This window comes from Helobdella robusta (genome assembly GCF_000326865.2).
Source record: "Helobdella robusta unplaced genomic scaffold HELROscaffold_116, whole genome shotgun sequence".
Classification (NCBI taxonomy): Eukaryota; Metazoa; Annelida; class Clitellata; order Rhynchobdellida; family Glossiphoniidae; genus Helobdella; species Helobdella robusta.
In genome coordinates this window covers 19,652-47,000 of record NW_008703643.1, presented here as the reverse complement: position 1 = coordinate 47,000, position 27,349 = coordinate 19,652, and the positions used below count along the sequence as shown (strand labels likewise).

Sequence of the window (27,349 nt, the reverse complement as noted above, 5' to 3'; positions counted from 1 at the left end):
ATCGGCTTGATGTTTTTGTTGATTTATAGGGTTGTAGACAATTTTTGTTGTTACTATTGTAGTTTTGTTGTTGTTTTGCTGTTTTGCAGTGTTGAATAATTTTTGTTCTATAGTTTTATTTTAGTAGATCATTATTAACTTTTTATTTTCGTATGTTTTCAAAGTTTGTTTTTGTTGATTTATGTGGTTGTAGTCATTAAATCTGAGAGACGTTTTAGATTTCATGTTGTTGATGTTGTTGTTGATGATGATATCATTGTTGTTGTTGATGTTGTTGTTGTTGTTTGTGGTTGATGCTGTTTGTTGTTGATGCTGTTTTTGATGTTATTGATGTTGTTGTTGATGCTAATTTTGTTGTTGATGTTGTTGATGATGTTATTGATGTTTGTTGTTGATGTTGTTGTTGTTGTTTGTTGCTGATTTTGCTGTTGATGCTGTTGTTGATGCCGTTGTTGATGTTATTGATATTGTTGTTGTTGATGTTGTTGTTGATGCCGTTGTTGTTTTTGATGTTGTTGTTATTGTGACTGCTTCGTGGATTAAATATAGTTTGATGTTTTCATGATTTATTTAGCTGGGACTGAGTTCGAATTTTTAAATTTTTTTTTTCAATTTAATAAGACGAATAATAACGACGAGTATTTTTATCCGTTTTGCTATATTTTAATTTCAATTCAGAATTCAGACTGGCAAACAAACGCGCAAATACACACGCACAAACGCTAACATACATCTAAACATACGCTTGCCCGAGCGCGCACACTCACGTACAAGTATGAAATTGACCTGGAAAATTTGAAAGACCAACGATGGAAAGATTGATGAAATAAGGAAATCGCATGCCCCTTCTGAGTTGAAAAATTCCAATGTTTCATGTGCTCGTTTTCGTATTCGAATGTATTTTGTTGCTGTTATTATTTTCATTATTGCAAATGTACATCACGTTCTGTCATATTCATGTAACATTGTAAAATTAAAACTTTAGTTTCAACATATTGTACTATATCTCCGACGAGAAATTCTTTTTAATTTTCAAATTAACGTAATTATTTCTTTTAGTTTTCAAGTTGAAGACATCAGCAAATCAGGCAAAAATAATTACTTTTCAGTCTGATCAAGATTTTCAGCTGTGAGAATTGACGCAGACGTGAAGTTAAAAAGTTGAAAGCGAGGGACTTGTTGCCGGTTCAATTGGTCATTTAGTATGCGTGTGTGTGCGTGTGTGTGCGTGTGTGTGCGTGTGTGTGCGTGTGTGTGTGTGCGTGTGTGGTTATATAAAAAGACGATAATGACGACCTAAATATTTTTGTCCATAGAAACTTGAACACAACACCATCAATTTTATTGTTCAACATTTATATTTTATCAGCATTAAAATCAACAAAACTATCATTTAGATCATTAATTTTATCAATTCAAACCACAACAACAACAACAACAGCCCAACTTCATAATCAACATTGACACACATGAGTAGGAAATTTGTAGTAGTCATACGTAGCGTAAAATAAACAGATCCGTAAGCAATAAGAATAGCAGTAACCACAAATATAACGTTATTTCTCTATAGTACAAAGTTGATTCGTTCAGTCGGTCGGTCAGTCTTTCTAGTAAAAGGTAAATGTACTCTGTATTATCACAATTCAGACGGAACCGAATTATTGTTTTGTTAAATGGTGACAATTTACTCTTGTTGAACAGTGATAAAATATTCGATACGATACATTATTATTCGTGAAAATATTTTTACAATATAATTTGTTATATATTTCTATTTTTTCAGTCTAATTCCATTTATAAGATTTGATAACAATGTGAAGTAGCAGCAGTAGTAGCAGCAGTAGCAGTAGTAGTAGTTGTAGTAGTAGTAGTAGTAGTAGTAGTTGTTGTTGTTGTAGTAAAAAAAAACTAGTAAAGTAGTAGTAGTAGTAGAAGTAGTAGTAGTAGTACCGGTAGTAGTAGTAGTAGTAATAGTAGTAGTAGTAGTAGTAGTAGTAGTAGTAGTAGTAGGGGTGGTGGTAGCAAAATTAGTAGTTGTAGTAGTAGTAGTAATAGTATTAGTAATAGTATTAGTTGTTTTAGCAGTAGTATTAGCAGTAGTGGTAGTAGTACTAATAGTACTATTTGCGGCAGTCCTACTAACAATATCACAAAATTTGCACTGTATTCCACCCCAAAAATGATTAAAAGTAAACTGTGTCAATAAACTGCAATCAACTTTCCAATTAGTATTTTTATTATCATTGCAACTTTCCTTAGGTAGACAATGGAGTGAATCTTTCTAATTGACTCTGCCAAATTTTTGTTAACCATTCTGAGGTTGTATGCGTGTTAGTGGAGACGAAAAAACATTTAAAGTTTGTGTTTACATTAGAATCTACGCAAAATATTTTAGGATATTTTTATTTGATATTTCAGCAAATAATTATTTTTCGGTTGATTACATAGTAGAACCGATCAAATTGGATTTTGTAGTTAAGATAGAAGTTTATCTTATCAATAAAATGACATCACTGACAATAAAATTGCAGCAAACATTTTCTAATGCTTATACTTCAGAAGAATTAATTAATATCCGGTTGAAAAATAAATTTGTAAATTTCTCGAAATAGCAGCTTTAACATCATCTTATATTTCATTCTATAATTAACATTGGCAAATTCATTAATTCTAAAACACCCCCAACCATCCCTATCTGGACCATTTCTACAAAATGAAGCCAAGACATATTTTGAATTTGAAAAAAATTGTGAAATTTGGAATGTAATTTATTTTAGGTGTTTTTAAACATTTCCATTTGAACATCGAGAATGATAGAAGACTCATCTTTTTCAGAATTTTAAAATGGTTTAATTTGGTAACACAAAATGAGACTCGGATAATGAACAAGAAAACAAATAAAATTAACAAATGAGTAAAAAATTTCTAACATCTTTTGATGACTTGCAAAAAGGAAGATGAAAAAAAAATTAATTAGGAGGGACGACATTCTCCAAAAAATTTTCATATTAACATTCAAGAAAAAAGCATTTTCATATTGAATTTTTAAAAAAAACTTGTTTTTCACTTGAAAATTTGTTTATGAAAAATACATTTAAAAAAATTTTGAATACTCCTCTACGAGATATTATAAAATCGTAAAATGTTAAAGTGAAAATGCAATCAACTTTCAGCTAACAATACAGATGAACCTGCAACATTTCAAAATTCACCTTACAAACATTTCGAGCATGATAAGCACATCATTACAAACTACAAATTACAATTAACCTCATAAAGGTACTCACAAAAATCGCGAAGACATGCCATAACTGTGCTACTAAGTGTGCAAACCTGAATCGTCAACAACAACACAAAGATGACAACGACTACACACAATAAAACCAACAACAAAACTAGCAAAAGATCAGACAACAATCTGGACAACAACCTAACCAACAATGCTGAAAACAAACTCAACAACAATATAAACAACAACAGCAAAACCGACAACAACAACAACAACAACATTAACCACAACAACAACAGATCCAAAAACAGATCCAAAGACACAAAACCAACAGTACGTAATACATCTAATTGCGTCACAGCCACGTCAACAATGAAACAGGAAACAATGTCCCATAACCAGGAATGCCTTCCCTATCCGGGTGGATTGCGACATTATCCGTAATGAATGTCAGAGATAATGACACCTCCAACTGAATTCATACTCTCCCAGTGAATGTATGCGCCAGTCAGGTTAACAACTTCGCATTGTATGCTAAATGTAGGTACAATCCAGTTGTTGTTATTTTTACTGCTAGGTTGAATAAGATTGCTTTTTTTCCGATCTTTTCATTTTGTTAAAATTATACTTATTTTTGTAGCTTTGATTTCTTGTTGCTGTCAATTGATTTATTATCATAAATGTTATTATTTATTATCATTACTATTTGTATCATAGTCATTAATATTATTGTTATTATTATTATTATTATTATTATTATTATTATTATTATTATTATTATCATTATTATTATTATTATTATTATTATCATTATTATTATTATTATACATACGTCATCTATTGCGACATAAACACTTTATAACCGTTTTAAACCGTAGCTTACAAAACTTTCTCAACAAAAATTTCATCAACTATTCCAGTTTTCAGTTAATGTTGCCTACAGATTTTGTATTTGAAACAAATTTTCAGTTTAAACAAGTATGGACGTGGAAATATATTAGAGCCAAACAATAGCAGACAAACTCAACTAAGAATTTAAAAAAATTAAGAATGAACAAAAAAAAACAGCAACAAAATAAATAAACAGATAACAAACAAACGAAAACAATCGAACATACATACCTACATACAAACAAACAAACATACATACAAACAAACAAGAAAACAAACATAAAAACAAACAACAAATGTACAAACAAACATACATACAAACGAACGAACGAACAAACAAACAAAAATGCATACCTACATACAAACGAGTAAACAAACGAGTAAACAAACAAACAGACATCGACAAAAACTAAAAAAGTTAACAACAAAACTCCAAACCCCAAAAACGAAAATGATTCAAATCCTGTCAGAACATGGCTTAATAATGTCAAGCAAGCATGCTTGCTTACGATGAATCTAGCCGGTCAAAATTAGCATGAATAATGATACCGACCCCCATTAACCACATAAGATTATTTTGTTCAAATTTGTATTCTCGCGCGTACAAAAACAAAACCACCGAATAAAATGTAAAATAATTTTAATAATTACAAAAATAATTATGTCATTATTTCGTAAATTAAACCGAAAATATATTTGCCCTGTTTGAAAGCTCGACATTAGAATAAGATTCTACTACTAGAACATTTGCACCAACTCAATTTTTTTTAAATTCATATTTTTTCCTAGAACGTACAGCGACGTATTAGAGTTACACAACAAAAAAATCATTGCCTCATTACCATCCCCTTACCGAATGCCTCGTGAGCGAGTGATGCTTCGTTTAGCACGCATTGGTAATCGTGTTTGTTTCTCCGAACCTAGAAAGAAACCATTTTTTCAAAGATTCGTCTTGATTTAGTTTTTTTTATAACCTTTCTTCAAATATTCATCTTGACCTGATTTTATTCTCCCAACATATTTCATCCGACAGCGATCGCCATTGAGGGGCTTTTAAACGCCAAACGTACATCTTGCGATAACGTGTGTGTGTCGGTATGTGTGTGTGTGGGTTTGTGTGTGTGAATGTGTGTGTGCGTGTATATGTTATATATGTATGTATATTTGTGTGTGTGTGCGTGTATGTAAGTGTGTGTGTGTGAGTTAGTGTGTGTCGTTATATGTATGAGTGTGTGTGTGAGTTAAGTTTGCCAGCTCCGTGATCATCTGAGATGTCTCAATATACACATGTGTTCCTGGGCTCTGTTTTATGAGTGCGACTGTGTGTGTGTGTGTTTGTGTGTGTCGGTGTGCGTGTATGTGAGTTAGTGTGTGTGTGTGTGTTTGTTTATGTTTGTTTGGGCGTGTGTGTGTTTCGTTATACGTCTGATCTTATACCCATTGTTTCTGCATTCTATTACTCTTCAAAATGTGCCCCCACTCATAATTTCCCCAACCGATCAACACAAATTGGATGAAGTGTTAATTTTAAAAAATTAAAAATGTTGACTAATGTTGGAGAATAAGAATGGCAGCATTGAGAATAGCGCTAGGACGATAGTGGAGGGACGGTGACGATGAAGATGATGGCGGAAGAGAGTGACATAAAAAAATATGACATCATCGTCGATCTTGACGATGCTGGCGACCATGGTGGCAACGACTATGACGATGATGATGAGGAAGATGATGGTGGCGATGATGAAGACGACGACGATGACGTCACTGTGCTTACTGTGGATGGGCTCGTGGCTGGGGTGAAATCGATGGAGATGTCTTTAATGACGTTCATGGCGCTCGATGTGATTGTTAAAGAGGAGGAGGAGGAAGAAGTAGAAGATGATGATGATGATGATGGTGATGATGGTGACGATGATGGTGATGGCGATGGTGATGATGATGATGGTAATAATAATAATAATCAAAATGACAATAAATAATAATAATATTATTATTATTAATATGAATCAGAAAAATAAACAATGATGACATTACGATGGGGATGATGAGTTTGTGGATGAAGCCTGGAAAATGATAGAGTGGCTTTTATTGTTTGAGACGATTACTTAATTCCACAAAACTGCTCTCAACCTTTATAAATTCATTCATCATCCTATTAATTATATATATGTATGTATGTGTTTTTATATGTATGTATGTGTGTGTGTATATGTTTATGTGTGTGTATGTGTGTGTGGTGTTTGTGTGGTGTTTGTGTATGTATAAGTATGTTGGTGTGTATATGTATGTAAGTAGATGTGTATGTGTGTGTGTAAGCATGCATAAATGTGAGTGTGTGTGTTTGTTTGTATGTATGTTTGTTTGTGTAAGTGTGTGTGTGTGTGTAAGTGCATGTGTGTGTGCGTGTGCGTGTGTGTGAGGGCGGGAGAACGAGGTCCAATTTATTTAACATATAAAATTTTTTCAAGAACGTTGAGGGAAAAAAAAAGAGATTTGAGCGCGGAGAGCGTGCAATTTGCAAATGGTTTTCTTTGCAGGCACACTGGAGAGGAATAAATTGCTACGTGTCAGGAGCGTGATCAATCATTGAAAAATATTAATGAAACAAATTGAACAAACATTCGTCACCGTAGTCGTTGTCGCTGTAACTCTCTCTTCAATCTCCCCCTAACCTATGCGAATGTAGGATTGAACGAATCACATCTCTGTACGTCTTCTTCATTTTGAAAAATTAAAAAATTTTAAATGATGAGGAAAGAACTGAGTACAACCAAAAAAAAAAGAAAAAAAGAAGATGAAATAAAAGAGTGAAAGGAAGAGAGAAAAAGAGATAAAGAACAAGAAAGAACACTAAGAAAGAGAGAAAGCCAAAAATAGTTTGGAAAAACAAGAAAAGAAGATTGGAATTTTGCACGTATTTTATTTCCTTAAGTGTGGGTCTCAAACAAATTTTCTTCACGTGCGCATCAACAATGAAACCAGCAATGTCTGCGAATTTCTTTTCAAAGTTTCCTGTATAAATCATCCTACGAGTCGAGGTAAATGAAAAAAAAATTATTTATTTTGAAAATCTGAATGTAAGGATGTGCAACTACCTTGGCCACTTTATATATATATATCACTCAATAAAATTTCAAATCCATTTTTGCTGTTTATTCATAATTTTGAAACATTACTTAGCTTATTTATTTCTGCTCCAATACACCCATAAGACGTTTATTGTCTTTTATTTTTGCCATGATTTTAAAAGATTGAACATTGATAAAGTTAAAAATTGCACAAAAGGGATTGAATTTGAAACCAGATCTGAAATCTGACAGATGTCTAAAATTTATTTAATTTTATCTTCGGAACTGCGTGTGTGCTTGGTCATGTTTCAAATACTTTTTTATATGTCAAAGGCAGTATTTGAAACAAATTCTACTGTCTTTTTATACCTTATCTTATTGTGATCACGTTTAAATAACAATAAAAATAGCAATAATAATGTTATTGCTAATAATAATAATAATAATAATAATAATAACAGCAAAAAGAATATTTTTTGACATTGCTATTGGTGATATCATTATCACTATTATTGTTGTTGTTGCTACTGTTGTTGTTATTAATATGACCGTTATTGTTATTATCATGTGATAGACGAGGATTCGTTAGCATTTGAACATGGTTTCTGCGTTAGAATGGTCAGACGCTTTACCTTCTCGCCGTTGAATTATTATCATTGTTTTATTGAATTCATTGTTTTTTTTTATTTTTATAAATCTTCATCATATCATTGACATAATTTGTTGTCGTTGTTGTTGTTGTTACTGCTGCTGGTATTACTACATTATTACGAATCAGTATTTTAAAATCAATATCGAATTATTTTAAAAAATGGAAAATAATTTCCATAATGATAATAATAATAATATTATTTAAATTATTATTATTTTAATTATTATTTCTATAATTATAAGAATCATAATAATTATTATTCCATTGAATTATTTCATATTTACATATTTAAATCATAAATTTATAAAATGTACGTTTCATTGATTTTTCGTACTTTGGGTTATTCGTTAATATTTCTAATATTTCTATCTACATAATTATCCGTTAGCATTTTTCATGTATCTCAAAACTTATGTTCTTTCAAGATGGTAACGAATGAAGAAAAAAATTCAGCTCCAAATTATGATTTGAATATGATTTTAAAACAAACGAATTGAGCCATCGAAGTCACGTTATATCACCAAGTCACAAAATTTGTAAACAGCATAAAAACAAAACTTAAAATAAACAAATCCGCTTTCGGAATTTGAATTTCTTTTAATGTCTTTAATAATTTGCGTATTATTATTATTATTTACTTCCATCAACCCAGTAGCCCATGCAGCAATCGACTTGAAAGAATCTTACATTGGATGCTATCGAAACATCAGCTCAACGAAGACAGTTGCATCAGTTGGCTCAGTGGATGAATGTTCACAGGAGTGCACAGATGAAAATAACAGTATGATAGCTTTGAAGGATGGAGAAGAATGCAACTGTATTGAAAGGTTAGATTCAGTAGTGGCTTCATCCCAGTGTGATGTTATCTGTGACAATGATGATGCTTGTGGTGGAAGTGATTCGTATTCCGTCTACAAAAGCAAGCCACGAGTCATGCATGACGCCTTTTTGAGTGTGGATAATCATCAACCTGAGGATATCGTGATGATCTTACCAGCTTTTTCCACTCTCGAGATGTGCGCACATTTTTGCTTTGAAACGAATCACACATTCTTTCAAACAATCAAAAATGGTAGCTGCAGTTGTTTCCAAGAGCATCAAGTAACTCTAGGTTACGTGCAAGAACAGATATGTGAAAAATGCACATATGATTTGAACGAAGTTTGCGAGTGTTATCATAAAAACTACCAAGACAAGACCACAATATTTTCAACACGCTCCCAATACGACTTCCAACGAGGAGTATCGACTTATTCTCACTGCAGGAACAGAAACAACGGAAGTTACGAAATAACAGAAAAATGTCCTGAAGGATGCGATCCGGGATGGAGAGGTGATTCATGCAGAGAAAGAGATTGCTCATCTGGTGGAGGAGGTTGTCCCAATGGAATGGGATGCATTGAGTCCATGGTGAATGATGACGATTACGTTGAATGCGTCTGTCCCCCTGGTAAGGTCAGAAACAAGTGGTACCAATGTGAGGTTTATAGGAAAAATATAGCTCTTCATAAACCTCCATATTACAGTTCGATTTGGCCTCTAGAAACAAGCCACGGTCTGTTTTTAATAAGCCCAGTATACCTAACTGACGGCATACACAATGGATATTTTATATCCCACATCTTTGATTCTATGCCAGCTTGGATGGCTGTCGACCTACTCAATTTATACTGCGTTGGTTTCATTAGAGCCTATGGAAGACTTAATGCAGTTTTGCATATTGTAGGTCGTATGGACAGGTTTGTCGTTAGACTCAACGAAACATTAGACACAACTTCCAAAAACGACCTAAGAACTCAAACTAACTTGTGCGGATATGGACCAGAAAAAGCGATACAAAGTGGAAACCCCATGGTTGTTTTATGTGAAGACTTCACCATCTTTTCACAATTTGTCATCATCCAACAATCGGATGAAAGACTGCATGAAGGTGTTACCTCACTGGCAGAATTGGAAGTGTTTGAAGCCGGATGCGATCTTTTAAACGGAAGATGCAAAAATCAAACCTGTGTGGAAGTGAAAAACGGAGATAGAAGGGTCATTTCCTGTGTTGAAGTTTATTCTACCACTACTGCAAATACAAACTTTTCTGCAACAGCTGCAAATAGAAACTTTTTTGCAACAGCAAATGCGTCTGCATATATAACTTATTCCACCTCCAGTGAACTGTTTAAAATCGAGTTAAATAATTTGTGGTTTTTATTGGTTTTGTTAGTTTTGCCAGTTATTTTTGCAATTTCGTTTTTCAATAAAAAAAAAAAGGTAGCTGACAAAGCAGGTGAATTATCATCAAAATATTCCGGCAATAATGATTTAGAATCAGCAACTGATTAAGAGAACATTCATGCTTTGCAGAACGCAATAAAAAATGCTATTGCTGGATTATTTATTTTTAAGAACAGACTTATATCTCTGGAAAATTGTTTTCATTTTATAAATGCCATTTTTTTAAACAGCCAACTGTTTCACAGAAATTCAATTTTATTGAAAATTTAAAATGAAAAATTAATAATAATAATCAGAGAATATATACTTATCAGTAAACGTTGAAATAAGAAAAAACACAGTCATACCTAAGTGTTGTTAGTACCCACAAATCAGGTGGAACCATTGTTGCCAAAAGTGTAACCAGGAATTGATGTTAGGTTTAGCCCCAACCATCAAAAAATTTAACTTATAATTATATATATATAAATATAGTATATAACAATATATATATATATATATTTGTATGTAATTATTGATGAAAGTTAGCTTTAGTTAGCTTCCTATTTATATACTTTTTCGATTTTTCTAACAGTAGATAGTTCAAAACGAAAAAATAAATAAAATAAACACGCATTCAAAACCAAAATTTTTGTGTATCGTATTTTCAATTAATTTTTTCAATCTAATTAAAAACGGGGTTATCTGTTCGGTTGGCGTTAATCTTTCTATCTGAAATTATTTGCGAGTTCCACATTATAGCGATTTTTTTTCGTCGTGGTTTAGGGCTTTTGTCCGTCCATAGGCATAATATCTTTCTCTAACTTCATTTTGTAGTGTAGACGAATTTATTGAATGTATTTAGTCAAATAACTGTGCCATTTCAGGTAACATTTTTTTTAGTCTTTATTATTGCAGCTCTGACATACGCAGAACCACTTACAGATATATTCTCTTTATATCTTTTTTATTATGTTCTTCATATCTTCAGCCGTTGATTTGAAACATCCATCTTCGCCACAAAGGCCGTTTATCCTTTTCACACGAGGTGCACATGTATTTATGTGCACGCGCAATCACCGCATCATAAACACTGAGTATATGATAGCCATTGAGAGGTTTGACTCAGCGCGCATTTGAACCACTGGGCCATCTCGCCGGCCAAAATGCGACAACTTACGTCGTCTGCCCATTTACAGCCTTGAAAAGATGGACGGCTGGGTAAGCTTTGGTTTGTTAACATGTAGACGACGCTAGAGCTAAACACCTTGCAAATATACCATCAACCAGTTCTAACTCTAAATTAATATGACACATTATTATTTTTATTACTATTATTATTTATTATTATTATTATTATTATTATTATAGTAGTGGTAGTACTAGTAGTAGTAGTAGTAGTAGTAGAAGTAGTAGTAGTAGTAGTAGTAGTAATAGTAGTAATAGTGGTGATAAAGATACAAAAACAATAGAAACATTGATTTCATTTTAAAAATTTATTTAAAGTTGATGCACGAAGAAGATTCATAATTACTCACACACACACACATACATACACACACACACACACGTACACACACACACACATACATATACACACATACAATTTATTACAAAGTCGTTGTCTAAGAAGAGGTATGGAATAATTTTATTTAGAAACATTTTTAAATAAAAATAATATTTCGCGAGTGAAAGATCAAAGCTGGCCGCATTGTTGGGTTGTGAGGAGATTTTTGGATAGATGCCTACTTTATTAAGTTGGAACGCCACATCAAACACGTTATTAAGCAACGAATCATTCCCTCACAACCACCTCAGGTTGCAAACGAAATGTATAAACACGCATTTATTAAAGTTGTTCATGAATATTCGAATAAAATTATTCAGTAGAACTTCAAACCCAGTCAAATAAATAACAAAGAATAAATGGTTTATGAGGAATATTTCTACATATTAGGATGAAATCAAACGCATTAACTATGTTTGCTGGATTGAATGTGTGAAAAATATCAAAGTGGTTATTTTACCAGTTATGATGCAGACAAAAGAGGCGAGCATGCAAGCCAACAACTGACACGGAAAGGACAAACATGCAGATATTCAAACATACATCCAAACAGACACTCAAACAGCCAAACACACCACAGCTGAAAATATCTTCGGATACACCAAAAAAAACATCATTATCGCTAACTTGTATAATAAAGACATAAATCCACACTAGCCCAAACTTCCACTGATGTACACAAAGCCTCCGAACGAAGAAAAAACACGAACGAACGACCAATCGTTCAGTCAGGTCATAAACAAACACAATCCACATATAAGGAAACATGAGCGTTCACAAACAAGATGACAGATGTATGTTTCTCTCTATATCTCGCACACACATACACATAAACACGCGACCACAATATCACACACGCTCACGAAAACATATAAATACATACACATTTCATGCCAACACATTGATACAAATAAAGTCATTCCCTAATAAACATTCAATTGTGCACAAATACATACAAACGCGTAGACACGTGCAACCTCGACAACTCGATCTACTAAATACACTCACACACACACACATACACACACAACACACACACACAACACATACAACACACACACAACACACACACACATGAACACATACACGTATATACCAATGCACACACACACATACACACACATGAACACATACACATATATACCAATACACACACACATGAATTATTAGACACACATCAACACACACACACAAACACACACAGATGAATTATTAGACAAGTAGAGAATACGATCTCGAGACAGTTTCTGAGCAATGGATGTAGTAAATAAGCAGCCATGTTACTTACCACGGGTCAGTATGTCATATTGTTTCAAACCGCTGCTATAACGTAATAATAAATATTGAATAAATATTATTTTAATAATTATTATCACAAAACTAAATTCAATTATGTGCAATTTTTAATGTAACTTGTAGTATTCGAAGGCTCTTTCTTCTAATTTTAGTACAATTTAACATTTATATGTACATTTTCTGCCAGAGGTATACAAAAACTTACGTTACGCTATGTTATGTTATATATAAATATATTTATATGTATGTTTGGGCTCAGACTGTCATATATACAGTTATTAAAAAATATCACCGCATTTTCCGCATTATATGAATGTGTATATGAATATGTTCTTCTCATGCTTCGTAAAATCAATACCAATGTGAGAACAGGCAAGGATCAATCGTCAAATTCTTCTCGAGTTTGTGTAGACAGCTGATTTTGTTGAAACACCCTGATCGAATTCAGCAGTAACAACATTCAGAGTGATGTTAGGCCATCAGTTGCCTAAAAATAAAGAACAAAATTTTACGTAACTATTGAACTTTTATGAAGCGATTCTGTGATATTATTTATAAGGCTCTCAATAAGTACTAAACAGTAATAATAGAATCAATTTAGTATCTTAAAATATAATATAGTTAAGTGGTTGAAGTGTCTGGTTCTCTCTCTCTCTCTGCCTCTGCTATGTTGACAGTAACCAGGTTCAATCGCAGAGTCGTCCACCCATCATTTGCATTGTGTGTGGTGTGTGGTTTTTCGTTTATTTATATGGAAATGCGTTTCCAATTTTAATAGTATTGCAGAAATGTTTACTCCTAAATTATTTAATTTTGTTTAATATAGAAGATTTATATGGGTTGGAATGTTCATTTTACTGAACATATTTATCTAATTTCAGTTAAGCTTACGTGTTGGTCGGATTTGATGGTGTGTGTTGTGTTAAAACTCTTAATCAAACCATTGTATCTGCATATGTGTGTTTTTGTGTTTACGTAAGTACGTGATTCTACTGTGCACTAACTGAACATATAATACACGAACCGAGTCTACCCTACTCTGCGTATTGCATTAATAATTGGAGCAATGTTTTTGTAGAAGGAACAAATTTCTTATTTGATGGCCTCCCATAAAACAGCAGCTGTCTGACTGACCGGGCGATCATAATAAACATGCCTGTTAATTTATTCTACATGGTCAGTTTATCAACTGGACGAGTTTGGCAACCAGAAAAGTTTCCAGAATTTGGAAAAAAAAATGAAAGAAAATATCACTGATTTTATCATTGGTTTCTAGTTGTTAATATTCAACACACACACACACACACACACACACACACACACACACACACAAACACACATTATTTAAAAGCTTATACGCACCCAAGATTGCGTTGTTTCTATGAACATTTGTAAAAGTGTTTGTGTGTGTGAGTGTGTGTGTGGTGTGTGTGGTGTTGTGTGTGGTGTGTGTGGTGTGTGTGGTGTGTGTGTGGTGTTGTGTGTTGTGTGGTGTGTACGATACGGTAGATTCAAAAACTTGGCATATTTTAACAGTCCTCCCTACCGACATCGTTGTTGCAAATTAAATTATTATCTTGCCTCGACACAAGACGACTCTCAATAAGTTACGTTCGTTCGGGTGAACACGTCGGACGTTTAATGAAGTTCCGCTGAGAAAGCTTTCGAACCGGGTCACCGCGCCATAGCAAGAACATGAGACATGACACCCTACAATTTCGGCCAACCAACACACCGATCATTTTCTGGTGTGAATATTCATGGCGTGGAATGGACTGGAGTGGCCGATGCTTTCGCGAACGTTCATGCTCCCACGTCACGATTGCTTTACCGTTACATCAACTGACGGGAACTTCGTCTGAATTATTGATGAAGATGTAAATGTGAAACGAGATGTACTTAAAACATCAGAGAATGAAATTTTTCGTTCAAATAATTTTTTCATTTTAAAAATTCTAGCGTTTTTTTTTTAATTTAAAACGTTTTTTTTTTAATTTTATCCCATAGTAATATTTTTTCGTCATTTTTCATTTTTTCAATCTTGTTAGAAGGATATTTTTTTTGTCACCGTAATAGACTAAGTTCAGTTTTTTTACTTCAGAATTGTTTGCATTGATACATTGGAGTCAGTTTATTCAATCGGTAGAACGTATCAAGTTACAGTAACCCCTGTTGGCATTTCTTTTTGTATTGCATCAAATATCTGTAGTCGAAGATCCAATTAGGTGGTTTTAAAAATACTATCGCTACTCTTGGCTTCTGCTGAGTGTGTAATATTCAATCAAAAAAAAAATATTTTATGTGTATTTGTGTGTGTGTGTGGATGTGTGTAAGTATGTGTGTGCGTGTGTGTATGTGTGCGTGCGTGCGTGTGTGGATGTGTGTATATAAAATTATTATCTGGCAGCATAATAAGTAGAAATGATTAGAATAAAAAATCATAGATCGTTTAAGAGAGACACCATCGAAATGATTAACACGCCTTCTGAAGAGACAATCAAACAATTATATCTTTTGTAGCACTCCACACACACACGCACACGCACACACACATGTATTTTACTTCCTGTTCAATCCCTACTTATCTCCTTCTGTCTGAATAACAGCAGCAACACTCGCTTCAACACAATCCTTACGAGCTCGTCACACAGAGCGGCCACAAAATGACCAACCATGCGTACCAGTCTGCACGATTCATCATTCACGGACGTTTACCGCAAGCTCTACCAAAAAAACATTTAATATTCTTCAGTAAAAACATCTGGATAAAAATTGAGTGGATAATTTTTCTCGTGCGTTAAGTTTATACACTGATTTTTGTTCTTTGATTTGAAAATGTCGGATGGTAAAAACCATGATTGAAACTGCGATCTTTTTATGCTTTTATATCAGTTGAACCGTTGTTAACGTTTCTAAATGGAGCCACTATAAATCTTTCTCAGCTGCCATACGTTCATTGTGACGAATTTTTTGTAGTTTTCAGTTTTAAAATTTTAAAAATCAGTAAAATTAAAGAACTTAAAGGAGGGTAGTTTACAGCCTTGCATTGAATTTTAATTATGAATCTAGTTTAATTAAGTGCTGACTTTATTTAAATGTTTGATACGTTGACTTTTTAATGAATAATTTCAACAAAATAACCTTTAAAAACTATTTATTAATTACTTTTAACATTAAATAAACGAACAAAACTTTAGCAGACGTTGATGTCTTTAAAAGATAAAAAAAAAGATTATAAAAAAGAAAAATAAATTTAACGTTTCTTTGAAGCTGCTTTGGAATGAGTATAGTACTCACTCCATTTCTTAAAATGGTTGAAAAGAGATATTTAAAAAAAAAAACAATTTTTTTTATTTAAAATTTAAAAAAATAGATTTTCTACCCCATAAAGATTTGTAATCAGTTTAAGTGCATGAAAGCTGTATTAATCTTATCTTCAAAAGGACATGTTGCAAAAAAAAATTTATGGGAAATTTAAATAAAAAACTAAAAAAAAATGAACCAGTGTTTTGAACTCGGTTCACTTTTTATGCATCTTATACCGTGAAAATTGTGGCATATTCCTAAAACTACATTTCATTGTAGTGAATTTTCAGTCGAAGCCAATTAAACCATACCATGAAAAATTTTTACGCACGCTACGACAAATTAACACAGGACACTGGCGGGAAAAATTGACGTTTGTAGATTAATTTGCTTTTTTCTTATCTTATTGTGATGAATGAAAAATGAGGAAAGTTTTGTTTTTATCTGCGGATTGGTTAATGAGTCTCAATGCATCATTCATGATTAGGTCTTTACACGTTAGCCACACAATGTTAAAAATATGCGTGTCATGTGTGTGCGTGCGTGTGTGCGTGTGTATAACACCGATGCAAAATATTTGTGTGTCTCAGTGCTGTGAAATTCCAGGGTCCCAGAGTGTTACATTGTTTTTGGAGGTAACTTCTGAGGTTGAAGACCTTTTAGTTTTATATCTCAGAAACTTTTGCTACGGCATTTGACTTTTCTAACGTTTCTTTTAAAAATCAAACATCACGTCTTTTAATTTTCGTTTTCAGCCTATTTCAGCCTCTGCATCTGTCTCCATCGCTTTTCATTAATCATTAAATTCGTCGCTGTTTAATTTATAAAATACTGCCTATTGTAGTGTAAATATGATAGAGATTTTCACAAATTTAAAAAATTTTCTTCATTTATGATTTGGTGGGAAAAATGCCTTTCATGTGGGCACCTGTTCCATTTGAACCAATTTACTGCTCTACCGCCAGACAGTCGAATTTTATCTTCTGTTTGGAATAAAAAAAATTGCCTCCGTTTGGCTTGCGTGTTTGAAAATTTCAAATGTATTAATTGAGCGTTAATGTGAATGTGTTTTCTAAAAAATGTGAATTTGAAAGTTGTTTGAAAATATTTATTACAAAAGATATTTATTACTCCTTTTCTTCATCGATAGCATCACGTTGTAAAAATTAACTTTGGTGTTGTAAAATTGAACTTTGATGCGAATTAGGTGTTAGGTTTCTTAATTGGCTGGTCATCTTCTTTGGTCTCCTTTTCTTCATCGATAGCATCATATTCTTCTTTGTCACTATTTACGATGCTAGTTTTTATTACTTCTTTGTTTTCGTTGTTGGTTAAGCGCCGGGTTGGAAGTGAGGTTGTCATTTTTTGTTGTATATTTATTTTTGGTTTATTGATGTCGATTAGGACTGCTTCTGCAATTTTAAGATGCGTGTAGTTGCTGTTCTGGTATATTACTTTGGTGTTGCTGTCGAGGATTTCACGGCTAATTGTGATTGAGTGTGTTGAGTCCAAATGAGATTTGATAGCACCATCTGTTTATGCATCGTAAACCTTCTAGTCAGTGAGGTAGTAGTAATCCCGATATATGAGTCATGTTGACGTGCACAGTCGTCAAAGGGGCAATTAAATTCATATATTAAGTGATTACGCTTTAACTCAGAGTTATCTCTAGGACTGCAGTTGTTTTTCAGTATTAGGTGAGACGTCTTTTTATTGTTGTAATTAATTCGGAGTTTTACTTTACTATTTGGGTTGGTTGGTGTGACATTTTTATTGATGATATGTTTAAAAATAGCTTCATCTACCTTGTATGCTGTTGACATGTGATTTCTGTAATACAAGATGATGTCGTTATCTTGATTGTTGGTACTAGGAAGGTTATTGCTGTGTAGTAATTTAGTAAAACTAAATTACACTCGTGTAATATATGTTCAGTTTGTGCACAGTAGAATCACATACTTACGTAAACACAGGAACACACATCGATAGTAAATAAATATGTTATGCGGTGGATTTTGTTGTTGCTGTTGACGATCAGAATGCCAAACAAACAAGAAGTACCCTTATCTTCTGGTGAGTATAAATCATTCTTTAGCAGGCACTTCAACAATCACTGCCGCTTGGACGACAACAAAAAAAATCTTTGAGTGCTTCTATCTGCAACGACAACGTAAGCCACAACACCCACAACAACAACAACCACAACATCATAAACCACAACATCATAAACCACAACAAAAGCAACAACTACTACTACCAATAACACTACCACAACAACGACCAGATTCACAACATTTTCAACAAAAACAACCACATAAATCTCAACAACTACGACAATATAAATCCAACAATTACAACAACACAACAACAACAACAGCACCAACACCTTCAACATAAATCACAACATCCACAACCAACGACACAACAAATAACAACCATCACATAAAATACGTTAAAGCCGTCTGCACTATACAATAGAAAACGCGTGAAAATACTGCTTCACCTTGCTTACCTTACTTCTGAAACTTCAATCTCATAACGAGCGCACTGCATAAAATCCTGAAATATTTTAAAATTTACTTCATAAGATTGGTCTTATTAACAAGCAACAAAAACAATTAGGTGATGTGACGATATGATAACTGGTTTAATGAAGCTTTTTATTTATTTTACATCAGCTGGTTGGTTGTTTGGCTGGTTGGTTGGTTGGTTGGTTGGCTGATTGGCTGGATGGGATGGTTGGTATAAAAAATATAGCTCTGGATACTGAATATTAACCCCAAGTCAATGCATAAGCCAGTACAAATTAAGCCATTGTATGGTTTTAATAAAAAAAATGTAAAAATAATAATAACAATATAATAATATAGTTAAAAAAATAATAGTAATTATAATAGCAAGTCGTGAAGAGCAGTGAAGCAAGAGAACAATAATAATAATCCATCATGGTGAGAGCACAATATGAACACACTCAAGTTTTTAGACGACGTGTTTTATGTAGTAGGAGCACTTTGCACATTTCACTGACTGAAATCTCTTACTGGTTTTGGGCTTTTTGCACAGTTTGTACCACTGTGTTGCGTTCTACCGTGCTGTGATGTAATCGTCGTGAAATAATATACTAATAACCGTTCTACCTACATTAAACCACTCCACTTCATTCCAATACTGGCGCGTGATTCAAGGGTACTCAGTCAGACGCTTAGGGCTTTTGAAAAAGCGCTGTTTTTCATGTCTGTACATGCTGCTTGGAGTATTTTCCATGTTCTTGGATGCTGAATAGTTTCAGTTGATTTGTCGTCATTCCAGTTTTTTTGATAAATTTTTGTTATTATTTATTTTCCTTTCAGGTTTTCCATGAATTACTTTCTCCAAATGCATTGCATCATAAAGCTTTTCTTCTATTCAAAACTGAGAACCCATCGTTTTTTTTTTTGTTTCATATTCACTCTTTTATTAAGGCCATAAATTTCCAATTTTGAACTAATTGTTATTTTATTACAAACACACATGTTGGAAGGGTTGCTAGTTTGTTTAGTGTTGGTTTGTTGTTGTTAGTGATGTGTCGTGTTGTTGTTGTTGAGGTTTATGCTGTTGTTTATAGTGTAGTTGATGATTTTTTGTGTTGTTTCGTCGTTTTTCTGGCTTATTTTCATATGTATATTCTTGAAAGGTACAAATGACTAGTTATTAAATTACTTTTTCTACTTACCTACCAAACATGTTAATGCTTTTTTGTAATCAATAAAGTTTGCCACATCTTTTTATTCCGTGTGATATTTATATGTGCATAGGTATGTACAACAACAACAACAACAACAACAACAACAACAACAACAACAACAGCCTAGGTATATAATACAGTATAAAGGTTCACATACAAATGTTTGTATTTTTATTTATTTACTTGTGTTTATTTAAAGGCATTTGAATTGTAAATAAACCGCAAATTCATTAACACAACATACATTTCAAATACACTGCTGACGAAATAAAAGTTTGAAATGTTAAAATATACTAAAAACTAAAAGTGAACATTTATTTAATTCTGAAATTTATTCCCACAGCACTAAAATATTATGCAAACAAGTAAAGATAGAGAGAGAGAAGAGAAAGAGAGAGAGAGAGAGAGAGAGAGAGAGAGAGTGAGAAAGATAAAGGAGAGAGAGAAGGGTGATTTTTTCAGAATAAAAAATATAATGTTCCGCGGAATGGCCGCAAATAAAGAAGGATTAATAATGAATCTGCAACTGGTTTTCAATAACAAAATACCGAATTCATTTTTGGAATTTCGAGACATTGATTTGAAACTATTTCAATGAAAATAATTTTAATTTAAAGATCAGACATCATCACTAATATGATGACGTCATCTGATGTTAAGCGTATGCAATAAGGTTATTGGACGAAAAAAAAAGATTGGATATAATAGATTGCTACGTGGCTTTGGATTTTTTATGTAAAAACTTCATCTATCCTGTAGACTTGAAATTGGGCAAACTCCTCTAAAAGATATTTTAAAAGGTATTTGTATGAGAATGTACTGGTACACATTCCAAACAACAAATCAGCAAACATACATTCAGGTTGGCTAGTTTTAATATGAATGTTTCTAATTTTTATTGCATACATTTGATTCGATAAAGTTTAACTTTGTTCTATTGTGGTATCGTTGTTTGCAAATATTAATCAAACTAACCATGCTAGTGTCACTCGTCAGAAATATTGTTCCAATGTTTCTGCTGATTGTATGCACCCTAGAATGTATGCTACATCATCATCATCATTATGAATTGAAATAATTTTGGCCTATATGTGTGTACACTTCACGATTGAACTCTACTAAATTACAAAACTCCACACAACACGCACGCATGCCAGTTGCCAGCAAAAATGAAGAATGATGATTCGATCGAAAACTCTTTTTCATATGCAACAACATTGTCAACATCATAAACGAACAAGTCAAAATATACAAACCAGTTTCAAAAGCAGACACAACATCGAAAACATAATGAAAAAAGAAACAAATACATGGGAATAAGATGGAATGGAAGACAAAGACAAACATAAAACTAATTTAGGAGCCTAAAAAACAGGGGATTCATAAAACATTTAAAAATAAGAAAAAAAATTAACGACTAGCATCTGTAACAATATCATAAACAAGGGCGGAAAGAGAGAAAAAGAAAAAGAGAGAGAGAGAGTGGCAGAAAGAGAGAGAGAGAAAGAGAGAATTTTGCTAACAACGTGCCATCAATATTGGTCAGACACCAGCTAACAAATGCACCTCATGGGTGAAGATGGAACATTGAAATTAGGCTCCTATCGCATCATCTCCGAGGCATCATTGCGTCGTATATATTCAAGAGAACGTCACCACTCCTTACTCATGATATTAAACTATTTTTTCATCAAAAGTTTTTTTATTTGAAGTCATTCCTGTCCTCTACTAAATTTTTTTTAAAACAAACATTAAATTTATATTACGTTTACCGTGTCCGTGTTTATTGTCCATCACGAAACAAAACATTTTTAATACAAACTTGAAACAAGGTTGTATTAACGGGAAAATGTAGTTATGTTCATCCAAATGAATGTCAGTAATTTTAATATAAGTAATATATATCTATTCCATTTTCAATCGAGAGTATATTCAAAATTTTGATGAGCTGCTGTCACATATTTGCTAACCTCATCTCACAACCAGGCAATAAACTTGTTTATGTAAAAGTTGTTATCTCAAGCTCAAATGTGATTGTTTTACTCAGTTGAAATATAAATGGTTTTGATAGCCGAAACTGCAAATTCAAATAATTGCTTCACCGACCGCTAACTGTTTAAAAAATTTGGTTTCAAAGCTCGAAGGCCAGTAACGCAAGCTACACACTCCTTAGCTGGCTAACCAATGTGATTGGTGTTCATATAATTGTGTTGGTTCGTAATTGTTGAATATATTATTAAACATGAAGAAAAGCACATATTTTGAATATATAATCTTCAAAGCATTTAATAATTTATTTCATCAATAATAATTCACGTAATTGCCTGTTTTGTGTTAATTGTCAACGTATGCATATTTTCAAGTTTTAAACTTAATCAAAAAATTCTCGTGGTAAAGAAATTTTTTTAAATGATCGGATGCTAATATAATATCAGTTTATCTTTTTGACAAATTTATAAAGAAATAACACAAATTTATTGATGAAAACAAGAAAGACAAATGCAAGTGCGTGAATAGAAGTCTAAGCGCACAGTGCAAGCAACGATTACAATTCGAATTATGATGAGGCGCAGATGCTTACGAAGTTTATTGTCCAATGAAACGAGCGGATAAGTAATTTTTTCGCGCTCCTTAAATCTTCGGCAAGTTAATTGGTTTTCAGCTCTTGTCGCCTCATTAATTGCTATGGCCGTCGACACGGAACCGCCATTTTGCTCATCATGATATTTTTAAATTTTTAATAATTTAATTAAGAAATTAATTGTCATCAAAATGTGAGATAATTCATTTAATTAAATTTTATTAAAAACATGCGTTGAAAATCATTACAAATCATTTATTCTCGGTCTTATAAGCATGAAATTGAATTCAAAACGAACACGATTATAGTACATAAAGAAAAAAATACGCATTATAGTACATTTGCTTCTATAAATGTCCTACTCAAATTAAATCTTCTCAATTTTTTGAGACGAGACTTTTGGGTTTTTCCTTGTCATCTCCTTACGCGCCTCTTCCTTGTAATCGAAGGTGCATCCGTGGGTGTCTGAATATCGGTGCAGACCGCAAAACACCCCGCCACATCTGCAATCGAAACCCGTCAGACCCACTCTTTTCTTACAAACGTGGCACTTGTTTCTTTTAGTTTTTGAAGTTGCGACATTTCCCTCCTTGTTTGGGACGTTTGAAGTTTCAGTGTTTTCAAAGTTGGGCATACTGTCGTTTAACTTCTCGTCAAAAATATCGTTTAAATTTCTTCTAGACTCTCCAAAGCTTAAATTTAATGATGACAATTCTTCATCACTTTCATTTTCCCAATTTCTACTTGATGCATTCTCAATTGTGAAAGGAGAGGATGTCGGCTGATTATCAGCAGTCAGCCTGTTACCTAGTTCAGGATTCTTCCTGATTTCATTTTTCCAGCACAATGAGCAAAATCCATTTGTGGCTGAGCTGCCGTAAAACCCACATCCACCTTTGCAAAAACCGAAATCTTCCCTACCTTCCATTTTTAATTGAATAATTCACAACAAGAAATTTTCTTCAAACTTGTCTTCAAATGGCGAGTAGTCGAGTATGGTCTCTACACACAACTTCTGCTCTACTTATACTACCCAGCAGCATAAGCTAAATATTGTAATTATAAGGAGAACTAACAATGAATTTTATAATCCTGAGATTTGCATTTTCATCAAAAATATCGAATGATAGTAAAAAAATTTGCTAATTTTGAAATACTAAGTCCAACGATTGTAGTATTAATGAAATGAAATGCTTTGCAGGCTAATTAAAAAAAATTTGCATAATAACGATCATAAGTGATGTATTGATAGATGATATTAAATTAATTTGCTAATTTAGAAATACGCAGACCAACTTAATTAACTAAATTTGCAAGCTATATTTTGTGCATAAAGAGTTGAAATAATTTTGAGGTTAGTACAAAGGAACGAAACGTTAATGATAGATGGGAATATCCACTGACAACTTGAACAGGCTTTCGGGCTTGAATCCCCCAAGTTTAACCCTTCGGGCTCAAGCCTATCTTGAACCCCCTCAATATTTGAAAATAAATATTTGAAAAAATGTCTTTGTCTTTTCTAAATACCGCTATAAGTTCTCATGATGATGATTCGAATTTTTACTGTCTTCTACGTCTGCGTGCAGAAGATAGTCCTGAACCACTGCATTGGCTTGAACAAACATCATATCAATGAACTTCAAAAGATATTCAAAATGAATTGTTGGAAATTATGACGTACAGCGTTTTCAGACCTGCTATAAGTATTATTCATTTGAGAAATTATGCCAAAGTTTCAGACGAAACATATGACATTGCAATTGAAGAACAAGTCAGCATTTGCTTAAGAGTTGTTGGAATGATTAGCGCTGAGAATCGTTTGCAACAGAACTGTATTTAAATTAGATTTTTTAATTTTCAAGATATTTAAAAATAGAATTTTATTATTTAAATTTTAAAGTTTAAACTTTTGACTTTTTAATTAATTAAAAATTAAAAAGAATTTTAAATTACAGTTTGACCAAAAATAATAGAAATTTAAATTTCGGTAATTTTCAAATCCCCTAACAATTTGAACAACTAGCCGCCTATGGCAATATCCACTATCAATGTGACGAGAAACACACATAACAGTACAAATTCGTTCACTCCCATATGAAACTACCACGAAATACAAAGTTGCGAATATATACATTCAAATTCACATTCAATGTAAACAATAAACATTTATACTTGAAACGAAATATCTGGTTGAATAAATGTTTTTGACTAAATATAATGTATTTAAAACGGAAGACGTCTGGATTATATTTAAAAAAAATTTTTTTTATTAACGCGAATTAACTTAAAAATAGTTTTTCATACAATTTAATTCAAATTTACAAAATTTATAAGCTTTTCAAAAAATGTAGTAGTTTCCTTGTACGTATGCTATGTTATTTGCAACGCTTCGATTTAAACATTTCACAACCACAAACAAAGAATGGTGCCCAATAATGCCAAGTAAAATTTGAAACGTTTACCTGGCATGATCGTTCACGTTGTTGAATGTCAAAAAAAATTCTCGACGCACTTCAAATCTTGTTACATAGCTATTGAGTTTTCATTTGTTGCCGCAATGTTAGTTGTGATTTTAATTTAATAGATTAGTAATTATTATATTGTTTTAATATATTTCAAAATATTAAACTAACAACACATTTCTAACTATAATCAGTTTATTTACATTTCATATACAAATACAGATCAAAGTTGATAGATTTAAAGACATGTACACAATTTATTTGTACACTTTCATGTAAAGAATGCTAAATTTTATCAATTTTTTGTTTTTCAATTTTTGGGTTTTTCTTTTTCTTTCTGAGCTTGGGTCACGTAATTGAAGGTGCAACCATGTGTGTCCGAGTATCGGTGCAGACCGCAGAACAGCCCCCCACATCTGCAGTCAAAACCAGTCAGTCCCACTCTTTTCTTGCAGACTTGGCACTTGTTTCTTTTAAATGTCTTAGATGCCACATTTTCTGCCTTGTTTCTGGCGTTTGAAGATTCAGTGTCTTCTTTATTGTCAGGCTCTTCGTCATTTGACAACTCTTCATTGAAAATGTCGTTCAAATTTATTCTAACATCTCCGAAGGTCAAGTTCAAAGATGATGATTCTGCGACATCGCTATCATTAAGGCCGTAATTTTTCGACAAATCCAGTGCATATGCTCGATTTGTTCTATTTTCATTTTTACATTCTGAAGGTGAGGCAACATTAGAAGACTGCCTGTTTTGTAAATGAAGATTCTTTCTGAGTTCCTCTTTGTAGCACAGCGAGCAGTATCCATCCGTCACTGAGCTGCCATAAAAACCGCATCCTCCTTTGCAGAGCGCTCCCGGACTATCCATTTATGATTAGATGGTTTAATTCAAGAGTCTGAAAGTATCTTTAGATGTGTATTACTGAATTGTGGAACATTTACGTCTGTTGCCCAATTTATACTCCCTTGAACTCATCATAAATGAATATCGTATAATGCAACAAAAGATTTTAACTAACAGATTAAACAAAGAAGTTTTACAACCGGCTGATTTGCATTTGCAAAAGATGCCAAGAGATCGTTAATTAATTTGCTAATTTTATAATATTTGGTTTATAAGTTGTAAAAAATAAATTGTTACAAAATGAATTGCTCACCAACAACAACAACGACAACCTAACAAGCAGCAGCATCAACAGCACCACCAACAACCTAACAAGCAGAAGTAGAAGCAGCAACAACACGCAAACGATCACTGATAGAACATTCATGAAGGACAAAGTGCCGAGGTATGAATACTGATGCAAACTTTAATGCATTCAATTCGATAAATATAATGCAGCAGGTATTTTTGTCATCAAGCTTTTAAAATATCAAAATGTTCTAGATGAAATGCTAAAAATGTGGTCACACACTCTCCAACACAGAACGATGAAAATTATTTAAAAAATTTTAATTTCAAAAGACCTTTCTAGTCTAGGAGCATTTGTCAAAAAATTCAATAAAGTCGAAACAGAGCATTGTACTGAAAGTAAAATCCTGTAACTAACCGACAAAATTTTGTTTAAATTTTCAATGTTGGAAGAAATTAAAGCAATTTCAATTTACTTGCATACCAAGAACAACAAAATCTATATTTTCCGAGATAATTAGGTAAGTTTTCTCAAAAATTAAAACAGTTTCGAACAGTTTTTACGCCCATGCTCCTACTTCAGTTGTGCAGGAAAATTTTTACTATCGGTTAACGGATAAAACTACAAAAAAGTGTGTAAAATGAAATTGAAATCAATCTATCGGAGATTCAACGTTGTTTTTTAAATATATTTTCTTAATGTGATGTGAAATGTTAACAGCCATCTTGAAGGGGTGACCAATCTTTCTTTTCTTCGATACTATAGAGTTCTGACGTATGCAGAACTACCTATAAATATTTATGTTTAAACTAATTTCTACACAAACTCCCGAAAAATTTCTTATTTAAGATTTGAATTACAACTCACGCAAGAAAACTTGAGCCAGCATTGATGTCACCAACATCGCTAATGGAGTAGGACCAGAAAATCAACACGGCAAACTGAAAACCATGACAATAGCACGTCAAACATGACACTATGGGCGGGAAGACACGCATGATAAACACAAATGCACAACATAAGTACCCCTTTGGAACGTTTTAGCCCGCTAACATGACACGAAGGTTAACATCCCATTACGATAAAATAAACAAACACACATAATCAATGCCAGTGTTGATGTAGCTTTGCTAAAGTATAACACCAATTGAAATCTTAACCTAATTTTAAAATAAACAACAGAAAATTCACGAGTTTTCTGATCATCATGTTCGCGTTTAATTGTTGTTTTTATT

General features: G+C 32.8%; 3 protein-coding genes across 3 annotated transcripts; 1 reads left to right on the top strand and 2 right to left on the bottom strand.

Moving 5' to 3' along the window:
- Positions 1–5,745: 5,745 nt before the first annotated feature.
- HELRODRAFT_183713 (hypothetical protein) lies at positions 5,746–10,174 on the top strand (the record flags this gene model as incomplete). Its single annotated transcript, XM_009013301.1, has 2 exons — positions 5,746–6,016; positions 8,493–10,174. The coding sequence occupies 2 exons, from the start codon at positions 5,746–5,748 to the stop codon at positions 10,172–10,174; spliced, it is 1,953 nt and encodes a 650-aa protein (XP_009011549.1).
- Positions 10,175–22,185: 12,011 nt separating this feature from the next.
- On the bottom strand, positions 22,186–23,491 carry HELRODRAFT_186276 (hypothetical protein). The gene has a single exon (XM_009013300.1). It carries the CDS (start codon positions 23,445–23,447, stop codon positions 22,887–22,889), a length of 561 nt encoding a protein of 186 aa, XP_009011548.1. The 5' UTR covers positions 23,448–23,491; the 3' UTR covers positions 22,186–22,886.
- Positions 23,492–23,570: 79 nt separating this feature from the next.
- HELRODRAFT_194947 (hypothetical protein) lies at positions 23,571–25,895 on the bottom strand. The gene is made up of 2 exons (XM_009013299.1): positions 24,592–25,895; positions 23,571–23,918 (listed from the first exon to the last, which is right to left on the bottom strand). The coding sequence occupies exon 1, from the start codon at positions 25,847–25,849 to the stop codon at positions 25,292–25,294; it is 558 nt and encodes a 185-aa protein (XP_009011547.1). The 5' UTR covers positions 25,850–25,895; the 3' UTR covers positions 23,571–23,918; positions 24,592–25,291.
- Positions 25,896–27,349: the final 1,454 nt, after the last annotated feature.

What these genes read in the sequence shown, in the direction of transcription:
- HELRODRAFT_194947 (XM_009013299.1), bottom strand. Translation starts at nt 25,849, where the DNA reads ATGGATAGTCCGGGAGCGCTCTGCAAAGGAGGATGCGGTTTTTATGGC.
- HELRODRAFT_186276 (XM_009013300.1), bottom strand. Translation starts at nt 23,447, where the DNA reads ATGGAAGGTAGGGAAGATTTCGGTTTTTGCAAAGGTGGATGTGGGTTT.